The sequence below is a fragment of the Melozone crissalis genome, unplaced genomic scaffold (genome assembly GCF_028551555.1).
Source record: "Melozone crissalis strain CALT ecotype California unplaced genomic scaffold, PUWL_Pcris_2 ptg000009l_1, whole genome shotgun sequence".
Classification (NCBI taxonomy): domain Eukaryota; kingdom Metazoa; phylum Chordata; class Aves; order Passeriformes; family Passerellidae; genus Melozone; species Melozone crissalis.
The window spans coordinates 3574160-3594259 of NW_026535787.1; the positions used below are offsets into that span (position 1 = coordinate 3574160).

The window sequence follows — 20100 nt, forward strand, 5'->3', positions numbered from 1 at the left end:
CTTCTAAGAGAGACAATTTGAGTGAGGCACAGATGTTTGGGGGATGATATATTTCTTTCTTTCCCTATGGCCCTTATAAAAAGGACAAGAAGATAGACTTATTAAAAGTGAGCTAATGACATGATGTAGGGAGTCTCTGGTTCACTGACTGTTATTACAGCTGTGCCCCATTAGGTTCTGAATACCTAGGACATGCTTGTTTTCCTGAATGACATTTATCTTTTGAGTTTCAAACATTCCTGGCATAAATAAAGATTTTACGCTCTTCAAATGTGTTTTACAGTTCAGCCCAGAGGCTATTCGAGGATCATTTTAACTCAATAAAACTCCTTTAGGGATATAAAGGGAAGTGTTTTTAACAATGTCACTCCATGCATAGCCTGTTATTAGCTGGAGATGTTCTGCCTGCAAAGTCTTTGATCCCTCTTCCCCCTGAACGTCAAGGAAGCTCTGCCAAGGCCTCAAAGTCTGTGACACACACTCTCTGGGCTCTTCAGTCCTCATGTGAACGCTCCTGACCTGACAGAAAGTTCACAGGTGAAGTTTGTGGCTCAGAGAGTTTTTCCTCTTTCAGAGCTTTTACTTGGTTTTTCCACAGATCACAGTGAGATTTTGTTCAGCAGTCACTGGATAATGGTTTTCTTTTCTTGCTTCTGTTAGTCTTCCTCATTTAATATCTTAGTTTGGTACAAGAGTAAAAATGAAGGAATGCTGGTAAGCAGGATGCGTAGTCCTCTGTTAAATAATAACCCTTAGACTTGTGTCTCTCTCTCTGTTATCTGTGCTGGCATTCTCTGTAATCACTGAGGGAAATTGTGTTCCTCTTGATTGTAAACACAGCTACCAATTTGCTTCCTGAAGCAATTCCCTCTAGGCAATCTGCAAGCTGGGGAGAGATGGGAAAAATTGTTCCTTTGGGTTTGGGGACTGTTCCTGCAATGGGAATTATGAACGTAATAAGTGTCAGCTTAAAAGCAAAAGATTCTTTTTTTAGTATTTCCTTTTAGTAAACTAAATGTCTGTGTATATGAAAAAATGTTTTAAATCAAACAAAATTATTAAATCACCTTCAAATGCAAAAGCATGTGAAAGATGTCAACACCTTTCAAGTCTTTTCTGTTAGAGGTTCTTCTTTTCTGATGAACCTCCACAGAAGCAGCTGCTCCAAATGACAGGGCAAGAAGTTTGAGAAATTTTGTTTCTTTTCTTGTTCTGAGCAGATGGAAAATACTTACAGACAAACCAGTTCAGGAGCACTCGGTGATTACATAGGAGAGAAAGTATTTTGTATCATAAATTACTTATTTGAGGGCAATTGTCTTCTCCAGTTTTGGATATTGGCTTTTTTAGAGATAGTTCTTAAGTATATTCTTACATTGTGCATGGGGTTTCTCTGGTTGAGGAAATAATCAAATTATCACAGAAAAGGAAAGCCTGCTCAGCACCTGAATGTTGATGTTGTGAGCATGGTGAATAAATTCTTCTTTCTGAACACTTCACTCCAGGAAATGTGAGGCTCTAAAATCCTCTAAGGTAATGTAATGTAAAAAAGGGATGGGGAAGGCAAAGAAAAACTGTTTATTTAAACTGATAGGGTCTTAACACATTCAGTGAAAAATATGAACTATTGCAAAGCTCCCACCATCACCAGCTCAACAGAGAGCAGAAAGAATAACATTTGTGTTGTGAGTACCTTTGGGATGAATCCTTATGAAAGCACATCCAGCATTTGTCTCCTCTCTCTGAAATAACAGCTGGGAATGCCACAGCACCATAATTTCCAGTTTCTGAAGCGAGTGCCTTGTGCAGCCTGATCCTCCCCAAATGGACATGGCATTTCCATGACTTATTATACATGTGTTTAACACATGAGCAAATCAAACCTTTTGTTTGCTCTGGGGAAGGCATTTGCTATCTCTTTTAATAAAAAGAGGGAGAAGCAAGAACACAATTGCGCTATGCTTAATGACGGTTTCTTTTAATTTAGAGTTTATTTGTAAAAGTGAGAAATGATCTCTGATAATCACTTGTCCACTGACAGCTGCTGCCCAGAAGGTTGCATTTCTGTGCGCTTGAGAGGGAAATCAAGCAGCTGCCTTTTGGTGTAATTCCTGCTGAAGCTGCTTGTTTCCCCCCTTCCAGTTCCCTGCAGTCTTTCTTCCTCAGCACCTGTGAAATGCCTGCAGCCCCTCTGGAGTCTGTAACCACAGGCTGGAGCCTTTCACAGATGCATTTGGGCACTTCTGCCATAATGCAGGCAGTCATCCATCAGAACAGCCACGAACAAACCACTTTTTAATTTTTTTCTGTTTCTGGGAGAAATGTGCCCAGCTTTGTTCCATCCAATGGCAGCCTGCTTGAGTTTGCCTTTGAAGTTTCGTCCTGTTTCTTTCCTCCCACATTTTGGCGTGTGTAAATGTGATCTTGATAGTCCTTCTCCCAGAAACTGTGAGCCTTTTCACCCCCTTGCTTATGATGGAACCCTACCAGGATCCAGCCTGGGGCTGGTGTGAGGGGCTTTTTGCTGGTGTGGGATGAGTGGAAGGAATGTCACCTTCAGGCTGATGGTCACCCAGTGATGTTACAGATTCAGGTGACATTTTACAGCCCAGGTCATAAAAATAGATGGAGCCTGCTCAAGGAAAAGGTGCAGGAGGACAAACACAGGCACTGTGCTGCTTTAACTATGTGTCCTGGAGATTAAAGGGCAAAGGGCTGTGCCTGCACGAGCCTTGAAGCGGTGGGGAGTTGTACCTGGAGGAGCAGCGTGGAGGGTTTAGCAGGTTTCCAAAGAGTTGTTAAAGTGGGACTGTTTCCTCCTCCTCCTGCCTCCTGGGAGGCACCTGGGGACCTTTTTGGAATGTGCCCCTGGGATGGGGCTTGCTTGCTTCAGCACAAGCCTGTAGCAGTGCTTAACAGAGAAAGTGAATAGGAGTGCAGCCAGAGGAGGTTGAAAAAGGGGCAGGTGCTGCTTTCTGTGAGCAGGCTTCTCTCATAAACCCCTTCTACACTAATCCACAGAATAGAGGCTGGAGGTGTGAAAGATTCCAAGTAAAAGTGCAGCTGGTTTCAGACTTCATGTTAGTGTGATCATGTCATGGAGGTGTGACATCATTACATGGATTTGTGAGTCAGTGCTTGGGGCTCTTACAAATTGAGTAGTGGAATTAGATGGACAAACCTAGAGAGAAAATGTTGGTTCCCAAAAAACCCAGATGCTGGGTGGTTGTGCGTTAATCCTAATCCAAACGTGTGTGTGGAGCATTATGAGCCTGCCAGAGCCAGCACCATGGTGAGTTCTCTCCTGTCCTGACGTGGATGTGGCTCCAGTGTCCCAGAGAAACTCTCTTCAAGTGAGAGATCAGTTTGTTCATTCAAATACTGCTATTTCTACTTTAAATTGCATGATAGTTTTGTGGTTTGGATGCTGGTCCTCTAAGACTGGCAGATTTAGGTTTGAGTCCCAGCGGATCCTACTTTGGATCAGAGAATGCAGATTTAATTTTCGGGTTTTGATCTTTATTTACTGCTCTTGTTCTACATTACCTCCTGGGGGCATCATAGACATTAAAAAAAATTTATAGGTTATATCAGATTACAGTATTATGATTAGATAATAAAAGCATCAATTTTCTAAAGAAAGGAAAAGGAACAAGCCTTCCATTTTTTCAGCAGGGCAGAAGTTGAAAATTGAGTAGAACAGTCAATTCTGCTTGGTCACCATCTTTCAGCATAGTTTGGAAAGGCAAAGCATATTTTACTCTTGTTTGCAAGCAAAAGCTGGAAGTGAGCTGTGAGTAATTTTAGAATTAAATCCTTTACTAAAATTTAATTTGTGACCTAGAAAGCTAAGCCAGAAACAATAGGACTAAATGTTTCAGCAGTTGTACACATGTGCCTTCGCAGAGTTAATACTGAGTTCTCCCTGTCACAGGACAGGGAATTTTCTTTCAATGCATTTGTACATCTGTAAGCCAGTCACATATGAAAACAATAACCAAGGAATAAGGAAAAAGTCAATAAGGAAATTTATATATAGCTGCTATTAAACTGGAGGAAAACAAATCATCTGTTGGGGTCAGTTTCAGTGGGAAATCAATTTGAGCAGAGTTTTATTGTCGTCTCTGCAGATCCTTCATGTTATTTGCTTGCACCTTTAATAGTCATGACCGAGGAGGTTTTTACACTTGAGCCTGAGCTCCCTGAATCATTGTGTTTGTTACCTTTTCAACATCCACATTCCCAGTTGTCACAAATGCTACCTAACAACAGCGAGCGCTCAAAGTACATTTCCCCTCTTAGCTCCAGGGAGTTTTCAAGGTTCCTGTTAAGTGCTCAGAGCAGTTAGGCTGCAGTGCCAGACAAATTCGAACCATGTGAAGTGTAAAAATGCCTCTCTGTGCACTGCATGGGGCTGCTAAGACTAAAACTCTTCATATATGTTCACACAAGCCTAAAGTTAGTCATAAAATCCCAGCTCCTATTCAGGTGAAGAAGTTGAGTGCTAATACAATAATCAAAATATCAATAAAAATATAAATACCTGGCAGCATACGAGACATGTGATTAAATAAAAAATCACTGAAACATTTTCTTAGTCCAAAAATATACTCTCCTTAAGTTTTACCTTTAGGTGCAAGTTTGCCCTTTAGGTACAAGTTTTCCTAATGGTAAACTAATTTAACCTTTGCATTACTGTTGATACTGTCATATAGTTTTTAAAATTTCAATTAATCCTAAAAAGCTTAAAAATGTCTCATTATTTGCTAACCCAGTTGTTTTGTCAGTGAGAGCTGCAGGTTTACAATAGAAATTTCATTTTTAATTTTCAATTTAAGTTAGAAAAATAATGGGAATTCAATGAAAAATGGCTCTTCTAAATATCATGTATTTCTCTTCCTTTTTGTAGCCTGATTTTGAATTCCATCTCGTCCTGTTGTGGTTATTTAATTCTCTTTAGGGAACTCTTAATTCTCTCTCCCTCATGTGAAAGACTTAAGTCTAAGCAGTGTTGCACATGGTGATGCTTTCACTGTTTATTGGTTTATAATGTTAACTGCCTTTACTTTGATTTTTCTCTTTGCTGCATTTTCAGACACTTCCAATGAAATAGTGAAATACAGTAACTGAGCTGCTCTGATGTTACAAAATGGAAATTAAGGCTGACTTTTGTTTAGACAGTATTTAGAACAGAGCTTATTAAGTTTTACATTGTATTCTGAGCATTTGTACAACAAGAAATTAATTAAATGGTTCAAATGTCAGGTTATTTCTCCAAATTATAGCCCAGCCCTGGGTTGGGGCTATATTCAGTTTACCTTAACTCTTACTGTATCTTAAATTCATTGATTGTAGTAGATTTAAGCATAAAGTTAGAAGTTATCTGAACAAGATATTTTCTTTAATTGGGTTCAAGCCTTCTAGCACTTTTTAAACCCACCTAACAGGTGTACAAAAAAAAATCCAAAAGAATGCATTAAAATGTAAAACTGTGACAGTCCAGCTTGTCACTAACCTGCAAAGAATGGTTTTGTGCTGGGAATTTTTTCCTTTTTGTCTCACCTTGGTGTGAGATTAAAGGCAGTTGAAACATGATGTTCCCTTGATTATTTATCTCCGCTCGCTGAGCCCATGCAGTGGGATTCTGAATGTCTCATTTCTGAGCAGCTTTGGGAACCCTAGGGATTAGGGAAGGTATATGAATGTTTTATAATGTTATTGATAACTGCAGAGCAGATGTTTTCTAATAAACTGCTGTGAGATAAGTTACTGGTAGCATCTGCAGAGATGTGTGCAAATGAGCTCAAAATAATTAATATTGTGTTAGGAGAAAGCTTGTTTTTAAAAGTTGGTCTGTATTGCAGCATGCAACATTGTTTCAGCCTGCCCTGAGAATCTTTTAGAGCAAAATTACCATAATTTATTAGGGGAAAAGCCATTTCTGTTAATCATATATTAATTATTCATAACATCAGTATTAATTTTACCTTAATGGGAAGTGTTACCAGCTGGGTACTGGGCTTGATAATCTATCCACATACCAAAAAAAAAAAAAGAAATAAAGAGGGATAAATAGCTTGACTTAAAAAGAAGACATAAAAATGACTTAGGAGAGCATAAAAGAAGCAAGTATGGACATATGAGTTCCCATGGAGCTGGCTACAGCAGGGAAGTTCAGCCTGCTAAGCACTTTGTGTTTTGGCTCTGGCACTGGTTTGCAGGATTCAAGTGGAATTGCTGAAGGATGTTTGTTGCACACAAATCGTGTCTGCTTCTCCCAGATTGATTTTAGGAATTTAAATTCAGGATAAATTCCTCCTGCTGGAAGAAAAGAAAAAAAAAATTGCCACATTTTAATGTTTTGTGAACTGTGTGAAATGTGAAAATGCTGTTCAGAGGACGTGTTCAGCCTGGAAGGAATATGAAAAAGTGGATCCTCCACTCTGTTAAAGGAGGATTTTAATACTTAGATTATGACTCAGGACTAGAAAGTATATTTTGCTGGAAGTTCAGCAAAATCAAAAGCAGAATGAATTGTCAAAATTTTATTTTAATTAAAACTTTTCTTTCTCTTTAATTTTCTTCTCTTTTAAATTTTTTTCTCCTGACTATTGAAAAGTTCTTTTGCAAAAATGAAAACCCACTTAGAAAGGGCATTGGCTGAAGCATGCAAATATGTAATGCCTATAAAGTGCAGCTAGTTTTATATGAACAATAAAAGCTTCAGAGGATTCAGCCGATACTAAATTGTTGAGATCAGCTCTAGAGCCTTTTTATTAGGATAGCAAATGTTGAACTTATAAACAGATTTTATTTACATGTTAAGATAAAAGGCTGTTTATTAGTAAAAGATTTTTTTTTGAAATGACAGTTACAACCTCCAGTGTGTGATCTGTGAAATACAATCTGATGAATTTTAGCCAAAGCCATGGAAAGAAGCATTTGGAGTGGGAAGTCAACCCAAAAGAAACAAAACAAAATAATTTTTAAAAATTGCACAGCTTTCATTGAGTCCAGGAAACCCAGACCGGGTCTTGGAACAACTTATGGATCTGGGTGGTCTAAAATGGAACCAATGTTCAAGAATCTTAAGTAATTATTATTTTTTGTGTGTGTGTTTAACATTGATACTATTTCCACATTGTGGGTGGTGTGTGAACCTATGGTATGCAATCAGTTGTCATGCCTAACCCTGATCAATGCACATAAAAAAATTATGTTATTTTGCAGTTTATATTTTCCCTTTTTATTCATTTTCATTTTCAAAGAAATGTGGTGAAAAGTGAAGTGTGTATGGGAGCAATTTTCATCTGGAGAACTTCACCAAATAATGATGCCAAAGAGGCTGAATTGTGCTGATGGTTATTCCCAGCCGTGAGTAGCAGGAGCTCCTTGTACTTTAATGCATCCCAGCCCCCTTTTAGACTTTCTTATCAAAATGTTAGGAAAGTCTGAAGTCAGAGTTCTGCAGAGTCTGGTAATGATAATACCTCAGCATTATAACAAACAGGTACTGCTGCTATTTTGCTCTGTATTTCCCACTGAATATATTTCATTGCTAACACTGTAGTAGCAGATCAAAACCATCTGCTGCCTTGCCACCAGTCCTCCTCCAGTGGAGGGGAAAATCTCAGCTGGTTTTCCGTGAGGCCAGGGTGCTCCAAGGCAGGAGTACCACGGCTGCAATCCAGCTGCTGCTGTCGGTGAGGGGCCAGACCTTTGCTGGATTAAATGAAAACCTCACTCTTTGCCAAGAGCTGGAACACAGATAAACTCAGTTTGCTTCTTTCCCTCCCCTCTCCCCCTGCCCCCTCTGCAGCTCCATCCCCCATCACAGTCATAAGGAAGGACAGGACGTCCAGGAACAGCGTGTCCCTCTCCTGGCAGGAGCCCGAGCATCCCAACGGGATCATCTTGGACTACGAGGTCAAATACTACGAAAAGGTGGGAAGGTCAAAGGGGAGGGGTTTGCTCAGCACTGCTGGGATGAAATCATTGCATCTTGCCTGTGTTAAGGGTTCAGAAACACTCAGGTTTGTACAGCCTGCCTCAACAGCACTGAGTGTTGGAACTGCTCGGTTTTTGGTGATGAGAACATCTGGAAATACAAAGTGAAATCATTGTGTTGTCTACCAAGTTCACAGAATGAGTAGGTTAAAAGAGACCTTCACGATCTCTTGATCCTTGACTCTTGATCTCTTCAAGACCATTGAGTCCAACCCAGCCCCAAACCATCAACTAAACCCTGGCACCCAGTGCCACATCCAGGCTTTGTTAAACACACCCAGGGATGGGGACTCCACCACCTGCCTGGGCAGAACATTGCAGAACTTTATCACTCTTTCTGTAAAAAAAATTTTTCTAATATCCAACCTATATTTCCCTTGGCACAGCTCAGGCTGTGTCAGTGCTGCTGGACAAAGAGCCCAGCCCCAGCTGAGCACAGGCACCTTTCAGGAGCTGCAGAGAGTGATGAGGTCACCTCTGAGTCTCCTTTTCTCCAGGCTGAGCACCCCCAGCTCCCTCATAGGGAATCCCCAAGCACATAAAACAAACACAAAGTAATGCAGTCAATATATAGTTCCTTTATTTTCTTATTTTCTCAACTAAAATTTCCTTATTATGCTGTTCTGTCATGCTGTCAGTGCCCATACATTTCCTCACATGCTGGTGGCACTTCCCTGTAGCATGAGCATCTTTTACGTGAAAATTATTTGGAAAATGTTGGCTGGCCTACTGGGCTGGTTTGCACTGTGAATGTTGTTTTTATGAATAACTGAATTATTCATAAATTGCAAGCAAATTACTACAAATGAAAGAAAATCTACCTTCTGCTTTTTATTGACATTTTCTTTTATTTACAACCATTCATTTAGACATCCTATAGAGATCTATACTTACCAAAAAAAAATCTTCGTAATAGAATGTTTTTAGCAGGTCTTACTGGTAGAATTGAAAATATCATAAATTGCCATGGAGATTGAGGAGTGTGGTCTTAGCCAATTTTTTATAGATCTATTGATAGCTCTATTTTATATATTACTCCTGGAATTAACAAACGTTGAAAAAAATGCCAGATTTCTGGTTAGCAAATTGAGCATTAGCTAACAGTCTTCATATCTAATAATCAGGCTTTATACCAGTGAAGATGTAGTGATAATATCCTCTAAAAAATGCTTTTAAAAATACTCCATGAGTATTCAGTTAATCTTTAGAATTTTTTTTTTCATGAAGGTTTGGAGGGGGACAATGTGGTGCTGGTAGCTCATGCCTGATCTTCAGATGAAGAAAGAGGATCAGAAGGCTGGATGCTTGAAAGATTTCTCCCAAATTTATGTAATCTGATTTTGGGAAGAGTTTTTTTGCTGAGCACTTGAACCTTCAAAGACTTTGGTAAAAATCTAAACATACCATGTGCTGGTGATAATGGGGGAAAACGAAATCATCCAAAACGTTTCAACTCAGTCTCATTTAAGGGAGCAGCATCTGTGGGCTTCCACATTGTTTTCTTTTTTTAATTTCAATTGGGACAAGATCAATTTCAGTCATCCCAAGGAAAGCAGGGCTTGGGAAAGACAAATGCCAACACTCCAAATATCCCCCTCTCCCTTCTTCTATCTCAGCCTTCCAAGCTGAGCATGGTGCCATCTGGGATGGGATATCCATGTGCTCAGCTGGGATCAGCTGTCCTGGCTCTGTCACCTCCCAAATCCTTGCTCACCCCCAGCCTCCTCTTTGGAAAGGTGTAAGAGGCCTTGACACTGCAACCACTGCTCAGCAATAACAAAAATATCTCTCTATTATCAAACCTGTTTTCAGTGCAATTCCCAAAGCTACAGCTGGATATTGTGAGGAAAATTAATTCCACCCCAGCCAAAAACAGCACAGGTGATCTCTTGGGTTTTACTTGCCCCAAAGGGAGAGATTTTTTCCCTTGCTGTGCACATTCAGTTAATTTTAATTAAATCACCTGTAAGTTTTATTTGTGTTGGTTTGGGATGTTTTGATCATCTTTCTGCACCAAAACTGGGGTTTTCTGTTCACAAAAATTGCCATGCAGTGCTGTTTTATGCACAGACAGAGCACACAGCTCCTATTCCCACCGGGTGTATCCACTCTCAGGGAGCACTTGGTTGTCAGAAGACAGCTTTATAAGACAACCCACCAGTCTTAGGGGGCTGATCTTGCACATGTGTTTCTCCCCTTTGAAGTCTGTGATCAAGAGTTCATGTGCACCAGACAGTTTTCTTAAACCAGGGAGCCAAGTGCTTGACAATGGGAGCCAGACCATTTAGAGCAAAAGGCTTTTAAAAAGCCAACCTTTCTGGCACCAGTGTTTTTAATGTGTGCTCTGCAGGCCCTTGGGGAGTCAGAAGCCTATTCCTCAGGGTTTATGAGGAGAAAAAAAAAAAGTCAAAAGCAAATCTGTTGTCAGGAAACTTGAATCTATATATTTTTAAGCTTTGCAAATAGGTTCAAAACTAATTCTCTGATAAACTTACTTGAGGCCAGAGCAGCTCATGCAGAATTGTTACTCTTCATTCCTCCACTAAACGCCTTTGAAAGATGCTGCTTTTCAGTCTGGGGTCTCTGAACATGCTTCCTTCCCTCCTCTTTTGAGAGGAGAGGTTTCTTTTCAAACTGGTCCAGTCCATTTGATTTTTCTGCTTCAGAAATCATCTCGGTTGTGCTCATCAGAAAATCCACTGCTGTTAAATGGAAAGAAACCCTTCAGAGTTAGCAAATCTGGGTATTTCTCCTGACAAGTCATACCTGATTGCTGATAGATGGTTTGTGTTGAGCCATCCTTTTTCATCCTGCTTGTTTTCACTTGATATGTCTTTTGTCATCTCTTAGAAATTAAAAAACAGAGCATTAATAGAGCAATGCAGGTCAGCCCAATTCTGTCATATATCTTGTTCATGGCATTATGTTGTTAAGCTGGTCTTAAGGTATTTAGGATATTACAAGAGATTTGGAATAAAAAATACAATGTCATGTATATAAACTAGAATATCTTGTAGTTTTTTCTCATGGATTATTGTCATAAAATATGTGAAATATATTCAGTTTCTCAAGGGCAGTTAATTACCCTGCTCATTTGGGGTTTTTTCGTCAGTTATTGCCTTTGTATAGCTGAAACAGCTTTATATGTGTCTAAAGAAATTAGTAGCTACAGCTTTAGGAAACTATTTCAACTCCTTGGAATTAATCAGAATGGCCTGGGTTGGAAAGGAACTTTATAAGATCATCCATGACCCTCTGCTATAGGCAGGGATAATTTCCACTATCCCAGGTTGTCCAAAGCTGCATCCAACCAGGCTTTGAGCACTTCATAGCATGATGAACTGAGTGGCAGTTTTTCAGCGGCAGTATTTGGAATAGAATTGTATTTTTGCAAAAAAATACAATTTAGAGCTTTATTATGAAGCCCCAATCAATTTTTATTCAAAACATTTAAAAGAAACAAAATCTCTCAGAGGGAGACCATATGGAATTTTTAGGCATTCGCTTTATGGTAAGGCATAACATTTTATGTTAAGGTAATAGTACTAAATGACACCTCAGTTTAGTTCATCCATATAATGCTGTGCTGAATTTTAAGTGTCTCATCCATCAAAGTGCATAAATAACAAAGCCATGTTTTCCCTTGCACAAGCCCTGTTCTTGTTTCCTCCTTGTCCTTATTCACATAATCATGTTCTCTTGAAGGAGTATCTTGTCATGTGAAGGTACAGAAGAAAGTCATCTCTTAAACACCACTCATAAACTATTAATTGTTTCAACTAAATATGTGGCTTACAATTAAATCACGTACTCTTTATTAAGATGGAGTCTTCTGCAAACCATGAATGAAATTCAGCTGCAGGCTCAGGTTACTAAAATAGATTTGCTTTTGCCATCATAGGACTTGTGTGATCAGTGGTTACAGCCAATACAGATCTCTGCACTTGGAGGCTGAAAAAGTGCATTATATTCAAATGCACTTTGTTGCTTTTGAACTCTAATTATTCTGGCTTTAAGTGCAGGTAGACCATGAGTACTCCACAAGACTTGTAGGAAATGTCATATCCATGCAGAGCTCACTTCTGGCAATAAGGGAAGCAGTATCAGGAGTGTGGCCTCCTCCTAGAAATGTGTACCCAGGTTTTGGCCTCTCAAGTGCACGTGAAGCTGATGGAAAAAATATTTTTCCTTCTATAATATAAGCACTTTCTGTGCTTATCTGGAAAAGGGCAAACCTTTTGCCCTTCCTGGTATCAATTTAAAATGTCTCCAAAACATGATTTTTGTAAAACAAAGTGTAACATTATAAAATGTCCCTTGCAAATGAGACCCTAACAGCAGTAGGATTTTCTTCCCAGCAAAGGTTGTGTCTGATAAACTATGCAGAAATATTCAGGAAGAAATTGCTTTGTGCATCCAAGTTCAAACTTATCCTCAGAGTGTTTGGTTGAAGTTCTGCTTGGCAAGGACTGAGTATCCTTTTTGTCTGTTCCTTCTGCTTATGGGAGCTCTAGTGCTGTATTTCTGAAGTTTTGCTTTATCCCCAGGAAAGATAAACTTGGGCTTTTATGTGGTGTTGCGCTGATTTGATTACTACGAACATAAAAAATGACTTACAAAATATGTGTGTAAAAAGCTTCCCATAAACTGAGATACCATGACATCCTCCATACCATTGTTTTAAAGGTTTATTTTCCAAGTTCCAGTGTGGATTATTAACAGACAGGGCCATGACTGTGTTTTCCCTTGCACGTATGTATCTGCACCAGAAGGCAATGTTTGCATTTCATAAAAGCAGCCTGAAGCGAGATCAAAATGAATGTCCAGTCATAGCATACACAAAAGATGTTGTGTTTTAAAGACAAGATTATTATGTCTTTGAAATTAGAATAGTTGCCTACATCCAACTAAATGATGAGATAAGGAAAGCCTGCAAATTATAATACCAGGCCTTTGTTAGTTCAAAAATAAATAATTTTACACAAGCCTGTTAGCTCTTTACAGTGTCCTCCTGTAAATTTGATCCCCTGAATTTAGAACAGAGAACTTTTTAAAGAAGTATTGGGAAACTGAGGAGGTCCAACACTGATTTCCTTTTAATTTTGCAAAGAAAATGGGCCATGGTCAACATTTTTATAGTCATTCTTTGAAGACTGGGCCCAGCTCCCCCTATCTGAGGTTTAGATTCTGGATGGTAACTTTTAGGCACTTAGCTGCTTTTTCTGTTTTCTTAAGTTTTTTTTTCCTTTCATTGTGATTTCTCACAAGCCTAATGTTGAGTACTACAGGGAGATTCTGGAAATTTTCCTAACTATGGTGTAAATGTTTCTGTTTCTGTATATCAAAGCACTGCCAAGAACAGGGCACTTAGTCTTCTTTAGCACCAAAGTGAGCAGTTTCTGATGTTCGCCTACTAACCTAGAATATCCTGACTCTATTCCTGCAGACAGCAGAGCAAACACACTAAAACAACTCCAGTCACTTGAACTTTACACCTGGAGGTGAAATGGCAATGAGTGTGTTGGGTGCTTTCCAGCCCCTGAGCTCGTGCACTGGCACTGCAGAGCTGTCAGAGTGAAAATGTCAGCCCCTGAGCAGCTAATGCAATGCCATAGACACGATGAGGGTTGGGTGAGATGCTCTGCACCCGACGTGCGGCAGGACTCAATGGCCGCAGTGTTCTGCACGGGGCTCAAAGCAAAAGGACATCACATGAAATCCCCACCACCTCCAGAATTAAAAAAAAGTTCATGCTGGGGAACCTAAACAATTGAGATTCTCACAGTTTCCCTCATGTGTGGCTGCTGGCCAAGAGTTTGTTTTTTTTCCTGAGACAGTTCCAGCTGCCATATTTAGGAAGCCAAAAATGCTCTTTTGGTACAAGATGGCTTTAGTAAAATAAGCAGTACCTCAGGCCCCAAATGCATGCTTAGATGTTAAGATTATGTGCTTACAGTGAGACAGAGACATACTTTTATCAGGATTAGCTTTTTACACAGTGTGAAGTGTATCCAAACTTACCAAATTACAAACCAGTCCTCCTCTTATTTTGTATAAAGAACATTATGTCAGACATAGGTGACTCTTAAGCAGAGAAGGGTTTATGAACATAGTCCAGGACTGAGTTCAGTGTGGTTTTGTCCAAATGAGGATGGACACAACTATCTCATAGTTTTTATAGCATAATAGAAAACTAGCTAAATCTGCCTTTTTGCTGAGCTGAGGAGCCTGAGTGGGGTTTCCCTTCTGACTGTTATAGAGGTAACCACTGTCTTGTAAAATGTGAGGCAGTAAAAACTGCATCCTGCAATAGCTCTGCAGGGCCCTAAAATGTCTAAGTTGGCCTGTTACAACTTCCAGATCAGTGCAGTAGGCAAATCTGATTTATGTTTTTTAAATAATCTTTTAATAATTTTCTTGTTGTATTACAGACCACTGACAAAATGATGCAAAACCATTTAGTAAAATGTCATAAACTCAGCATGTCTAGTGTTCAATTTACAGCACAATACCATGGCAAATCTTGTATTTTGTTAAAAGATGGTTGAAAATGAATGTTTGCACAAGTGTTTGTTAGGTTATAAATATTCAAAAATACACCAGTGGTCTCCAGGACTTTTGTAGTAATTTAGAACCAACCACCTTTTTTTTTTTTTTTTTTTTTTTTTTTTTAGGGTGTGATTTTAATCTGATGTCTTTTTTCAAAAGCAGGAACAAGAGACAAGCTATACAATTCTGAGAGCCAGGGGCACCAACGTGACCATCAGTGGCCTCAAGCCTGACACCACCTATGTCTTCCAAATCCGAGCCAGGACCGCAGCTGGATACGGCACCAGCAGCCGCAAGTTTGAGTTTGAGACCAGCCCAGACTGTATGTATCTGTTCAGAAGGTTTTTGCTGACATCCTGCCCAGTTCCTGACTGATCTCAATGGCTGCTTTCGCTCCTTCTCTAGCTGAGGAAATGTGTCTCATAACTATTTATGATGTGTCTTTCTTGGTAGCACTGCTGGATAACTTTATGTGTTATCATTAAACTTGAAACAGGCTGTAAGGAAAGTTCTATCCCAGAACTATCACAGGTGGTGTTTTCTTCCATTCCCTACCCTACTTCTACCTCAAGCCAGAACTGATGCCTTGCTAGACTGTGGCTCTTGCTGAGGGAGGAGGTGTGATAGAAAACAAAGAGTAGTGTCAAGCCAAATCTTTCACCCTGATTCTGTGTATATTTGAGATACGTCATGTATTTCATCCCCACTTCTTCCTTCTCCACCCCAGCTCTTATTCTGAAAGGCAAATAAGTTTCATGCTTAAGAAAAAGAGTTAAAAATTGCTGTTATGGTGACTTGCAGCTTTGGTGTTCTAGTTGAAACTAGAACTCAAGTTAGGACAATTACAATAAGGAGGAAAAAATAGTTGCAGAGATTAAAAGCCTAACAGTTTAGAGGTTAATGAGTTTTCTCTGCAAAGTAATACTACCAAAAGAAGGGGAAATTGAAAAAATAGAAATATGGAAGGAGACAGGGGTGCACATCTCAATAATAAGCATACAAATTACACAGATGACCAACAAATGGCATGAGTTTGTTGCTGTGTTACCCAGTTATCATAAATAGGTGCAGCTGTGTGTAACAGGCACAAATGGGAATGCTATGATCCTAAACAGAGGCTCTCTAACCCGTCTAGGTCAGAAATGGTAGCTGTACACTGGTTCTCACACCAAAGGTCTAAAGCCATCCTGTCATTTTGTAACAGTTCATTTTGTAAAGTTCCATGCTCAGGCACCCAGGGAGATACCTAAAGTAAGGCAGAAAATTGCCCTTGTTTTCCCTGTAGACATCTGTGCCTGCGTGCCCTGGCTTTCCACAACCTTCATGTGGATATTGTCAGGCTTTACTGGGAAACTTAGCTCCTAAAAACACTTTCCATCATACAGAAGAGGAAGTGAAGGTGATGATTATGGGGTTTCTTGCCAAGGAAGTATTCCTTACTGAGCATGACATAAAGTATGTATGGCATGCATGACATGTATCTTTGTATTTATGTATATGTTTTTATATTAGCATCAGTTTGCCAGCAGTTGGTACAATAAGCAAGAGTAAAAATTGAGAGTAGCAGAAACAACTTGGGTAAATTGGCAAAGGTGTCTGGAGTCTTAAGTTTTCTTCTCTTGTATTTATTTGTTTGATGAAAAATTATGTCTTGGATTCAATATCTGGCAGGAGACCAAATGCTATATAATGATGCCTGTCCCCTATGTGCATGTAAATTCTGATGTCACCAATGAGTGTGTGTGTGTGAGGTTACTTACATGTTTTTGTGTTGCCTTTGCAGCCTTCTCCATCTCCAGTGAGAACAGCCAGGTGGTGCTGATTGCCATTTCAGCAGCAGTGGCCATCATCCTCCTCACCGTGGTGGTGTATGTCCTGATTGGGAGGTGAGTCTGGGGTCTGATTTGCACATTTTCTCCTGTTGCCACATCCCAGGGGAGCCTTGGTGACAGTGGCACATGGGGTGTCATGGTGTGGCTGTTTTTTAATCCTTTGTCTGCTGCCCAGGAGCTCCAAGCACTGCTCACAGTCAGTAATGAGCCCGCTCGCGTTAGCAGCCCAAATCATGCAGCAGTTGTTAAAAAATGCTATAAACACATTCTCAGGCAATTGTAAAATTAAACTGTAGGGGTCAAAAATCAACAAATCCTCTCATTAGCCAATTTCCTCAAATTCCCTGAGAACATCACATGCCTCTATAGGGCACAGAGAATGTAAATATCATTAAACTTTCAAACAGGCTTTTAATTGTGCAGGGAAAACATTCTATTCTGTTTCCACCTGCAGTCAACACATAAAATTCTCTGTATTAATTTTTTTTTCCTCTTTGCTTGTAGATTCTGTGGATACAAAAAGTCTAAACATGGCACTGATGAGAAAAGGCTGCATTTTGGGAATGGCCACTGTAAGTTACTGAAGCCTTTTAATGCTTCCAGATCTGTTGAATTCCTCCCCTAGGAAACTGATATTTTTCAATTAAAAAAAAAAGAGCCATACCTCACTTAAACCAAGGTGAAATTAGGAAGAGAATTATCCCCTCTCTTGTGGGTAAGGGGATTTTCCCCAAACAATTATTCTTTGTTTCAACTTCTTTAATCTGTGTCCAGGTTAGTAATGAGCAAAACATCTCTGTCTATGTTCAAACAATGCATGTGTTTGGAATTGTAATATTTATCCTGCTGTGCAGCACTGAAATCCAGAGTACGAGTGCATCTTCCTCATTATATAAAGTCTGAGAAACATATTTTCCTTTCCCAGAGCAAAATATGAATAAATTAAACCCATCTTGATGAACACCAAAGCTGCTGTGAAAATTGCTTGCTTGAAGAAGTTCACCTACAAATAATTGTAATAATCTGATTCTGGATCCCCTTTGCAATGTGCATAATTTTGTTACACTTTTCCATAGCAGAGCTGTGGATCCTGAAGGTTGTTTCACAGGCAAAGCTCCATCCATACACCCTTTAAACAGGAAAAAAAATTAGTTTTGGAGCAAGAGAAGCTGAGGTGAAAAGAAGGTGATAGCCTAATTCTTGATCAGGAATGGGAGGATTACTTGGTTGGTTTTTCATTTAATCACTGTACTTTGGATTTTTAAATCCTTACAGGCAAAGATAAGGCCCCTAACAGACACCAAGACAAGAAAATATTTTTTTTAACCCACGTAATTCTTGATGTCTAATGAGTTTTTGTTTAATAAGGAGCAGTAGTTCATCTTTGAAACTGTTTCAGCTGTAGATGAGTGTCCTGCTACACCATGTAAACCATGGCTGAGCCATGTATTTCTGTTGTTTAGCATGTTGTAACATTAATATCTGTTGGGTTTTTTGCACACAACATTGGCACTCTGCTGTTTGCAAGAACAGAGCTGCTGGTACCATAATCAGGTGGCCTCTCCCCAAATATAAGTGAATTAACATTTTAATGAGGGATTTACCTGCAGTAGCTGGAAATTAAAGCTGCTTCCCAATCCTCGTGACAATGGAATAACTATGCTCTGACTGTTCAAATTATTATTCTTTTAAGTTTCCTGCCTCTCCTTATCTCCAGAGAGCCAAGAGCAGGAATATCCACAATTTCTGTCTCCTTCCCCAGCACTGTCAGGGGATACACAAGCTGCAGCCCAACAACTGCTAACCAACTATTCTCAAAAAAATCTCTAAGGCTACATGTGGCCCATAGAATTAATGCTTCATCATCCAAATTTAATGAGGTTATAAAATAAAAGCAGCCAGTAAAATAAGTGTCACAGACAAATAACAGGTCAGAATTTGCTCTCCTTACTCCCACACAATGGAAAGTTGCAATCACTATTCTTAAACATGGCAGTGCTGTTAAATTCCTGTGGATTAAATTGCTTTTAATTTGGCTTTAGATATTTATGTACTGTTTTCTGAGTAGTGCCATGCTGATTCACTATGCAATAAGACCAGAGCCAATCATGGGTCTGGTATGTCTGTTAGAAGTTCTTGAAAATTATTTATTATAGATTTTGCAGATATTTATCTGTTACAATTTGGAAGTATGTACCTGTGTGGCTGTTGAAATTTTCAATCTACCAAATTACAGTCATTCCCAAAAAGTAAGCAAATTGCTCTCATGAACTGAAAAAGGACAAAGTAACTTCCATGGCTGTCGTAAACTTTCAGCATCTTATACACAGCAGCTGGTTTATTTCAGTCAGTTTACTCTGAATTACTTTTAAAAAGGCTCCAGCCATGAGCTATTCCCTGCAGCCTTATTACAAATCCTATAATATTACTTCAAAGGAACAAAAATGTTTCACCTCCTCAGATCCTCTCCCTTTGCCTCCTCTGGCTGGGCCTTTTTATTTTTTTGCTACCTTTAGGGCAATTTGTGCCGTTAAAATGAAAATGTAAATTATTATGTTTGCACAGAATGAGCTGTAAAGTAGTGCAGCTTAACACATGTGCACGTGTTTATTATCTGTATTTCATGACAGAACCCAGTTACTGCACAGGCTGCCCTTAATTATTGGTGTGAAGGGATTATTCTCCTTGCAGCCACCATCACCTGATCTTGGGAACCACTGGGGTCAGCATTAAAAATCCCAAGCCAAAAACCCCACAGTGCAGAAGCTTTTAATTGTTATTTTTATTGGGGATGTGAGGGGGCCTGTAATGTACATTCAGCATGGACGGGAAGGAGCATTTACAAGATTTTTAACCAACAGCAATATACAGCCAATTACTTTTTGTTTTACTTGCAGGTAATTCTGTAATCATCAGGCTCTTGAAGGAAACACAGTTGCTTTTTAAGGCTGTGCACACACAGCCCTTGTGTTAGGAGCATGGCTCTTACTTTGCTTTGTTTTCAAGGCAATTAGCTTGGGAACTCAGTTTTATCATTTTTTTTTTGTTTGTTGCTGTGTTACCCAGTTATCATAACTGGTATGATTATAATCTGAGGCCAATAAATACTCATAAAATTGAGGGGTTTTTTCCTTCTTATACGTACACTTTGTATTGTTTGATAAAACAATTTTGTGCTCTCACTGTCCAAAGATTTTTTTTTCCCGCGTCTTTGCAACCCCAGCAAAAAAAGGTTTAACTATTTTAGCAGTGAAAAAGTTGCTGCAGTATAATAATGCTAAGCTGGAAAGGATATTACTGAGTGGGTCAGAGCAGTGTTTGTTGAAGGAGTTAATATCTTTTACAAGACCTACTGGTACAGTTAGGGAAAGCTGGAATACATGTCTGGGAATGTAGGGTTTGTGTCAGAAGCAGAAAACTTCAAGCTGAGTATTTCACTTTTTGTTAATAAAATATATTCCTGTTGTAAAATGAGTACAACAGAGGCAGGCACAGAAGGGAGTGGGTGCAAACACAAGCAAGGCTTTGAGCTGGGCAGGAGGAATGAGGCTGTGCTTTGCTTTCAGCATTTTTGTTGGAGGCAAAGGTTGGCAATGATCTCTTCCAGCAATCCCTAGCCAAGAAACTCTAGAGGTGCCCCAAATAATAACATGGATGTATGGGGAACAAAGCTCTAGGACCAGCCTTTATTCAGAACAATTGTCTGCTATCC

The 20100-nt window shown here is 39.4% G+C and overlaps 1 protein-coding gene across 1 annotated transcript in view; it reads left to right on the forward strand.

Moving 5' to 3' along the window:
• EPHA3 (EPH receptor A3) overlaps positions 1-20100 on the forward strand; it is a 172191-nt gene that overhangs the window by 117283 nt on the left and 34808 nt on the right. Inside the window, exons 6-9 of the mRNA XM_054270246.1 lie at positions 7820-7944; positions 14716-14878; positions 16340-16442; positions 16893-16960. Coding sequence (XP_054126221.1) covers positions 7820-7944; positions 14716-14878; positions 16340-16442; positions 16893-16960 — 459 coding nt within the window. The remainder of the gene's footprint in view (positions 1-7819; positions 7945-14715; positions 14879-16339; positions 16443-16892; positions 16961-20100) is intronic.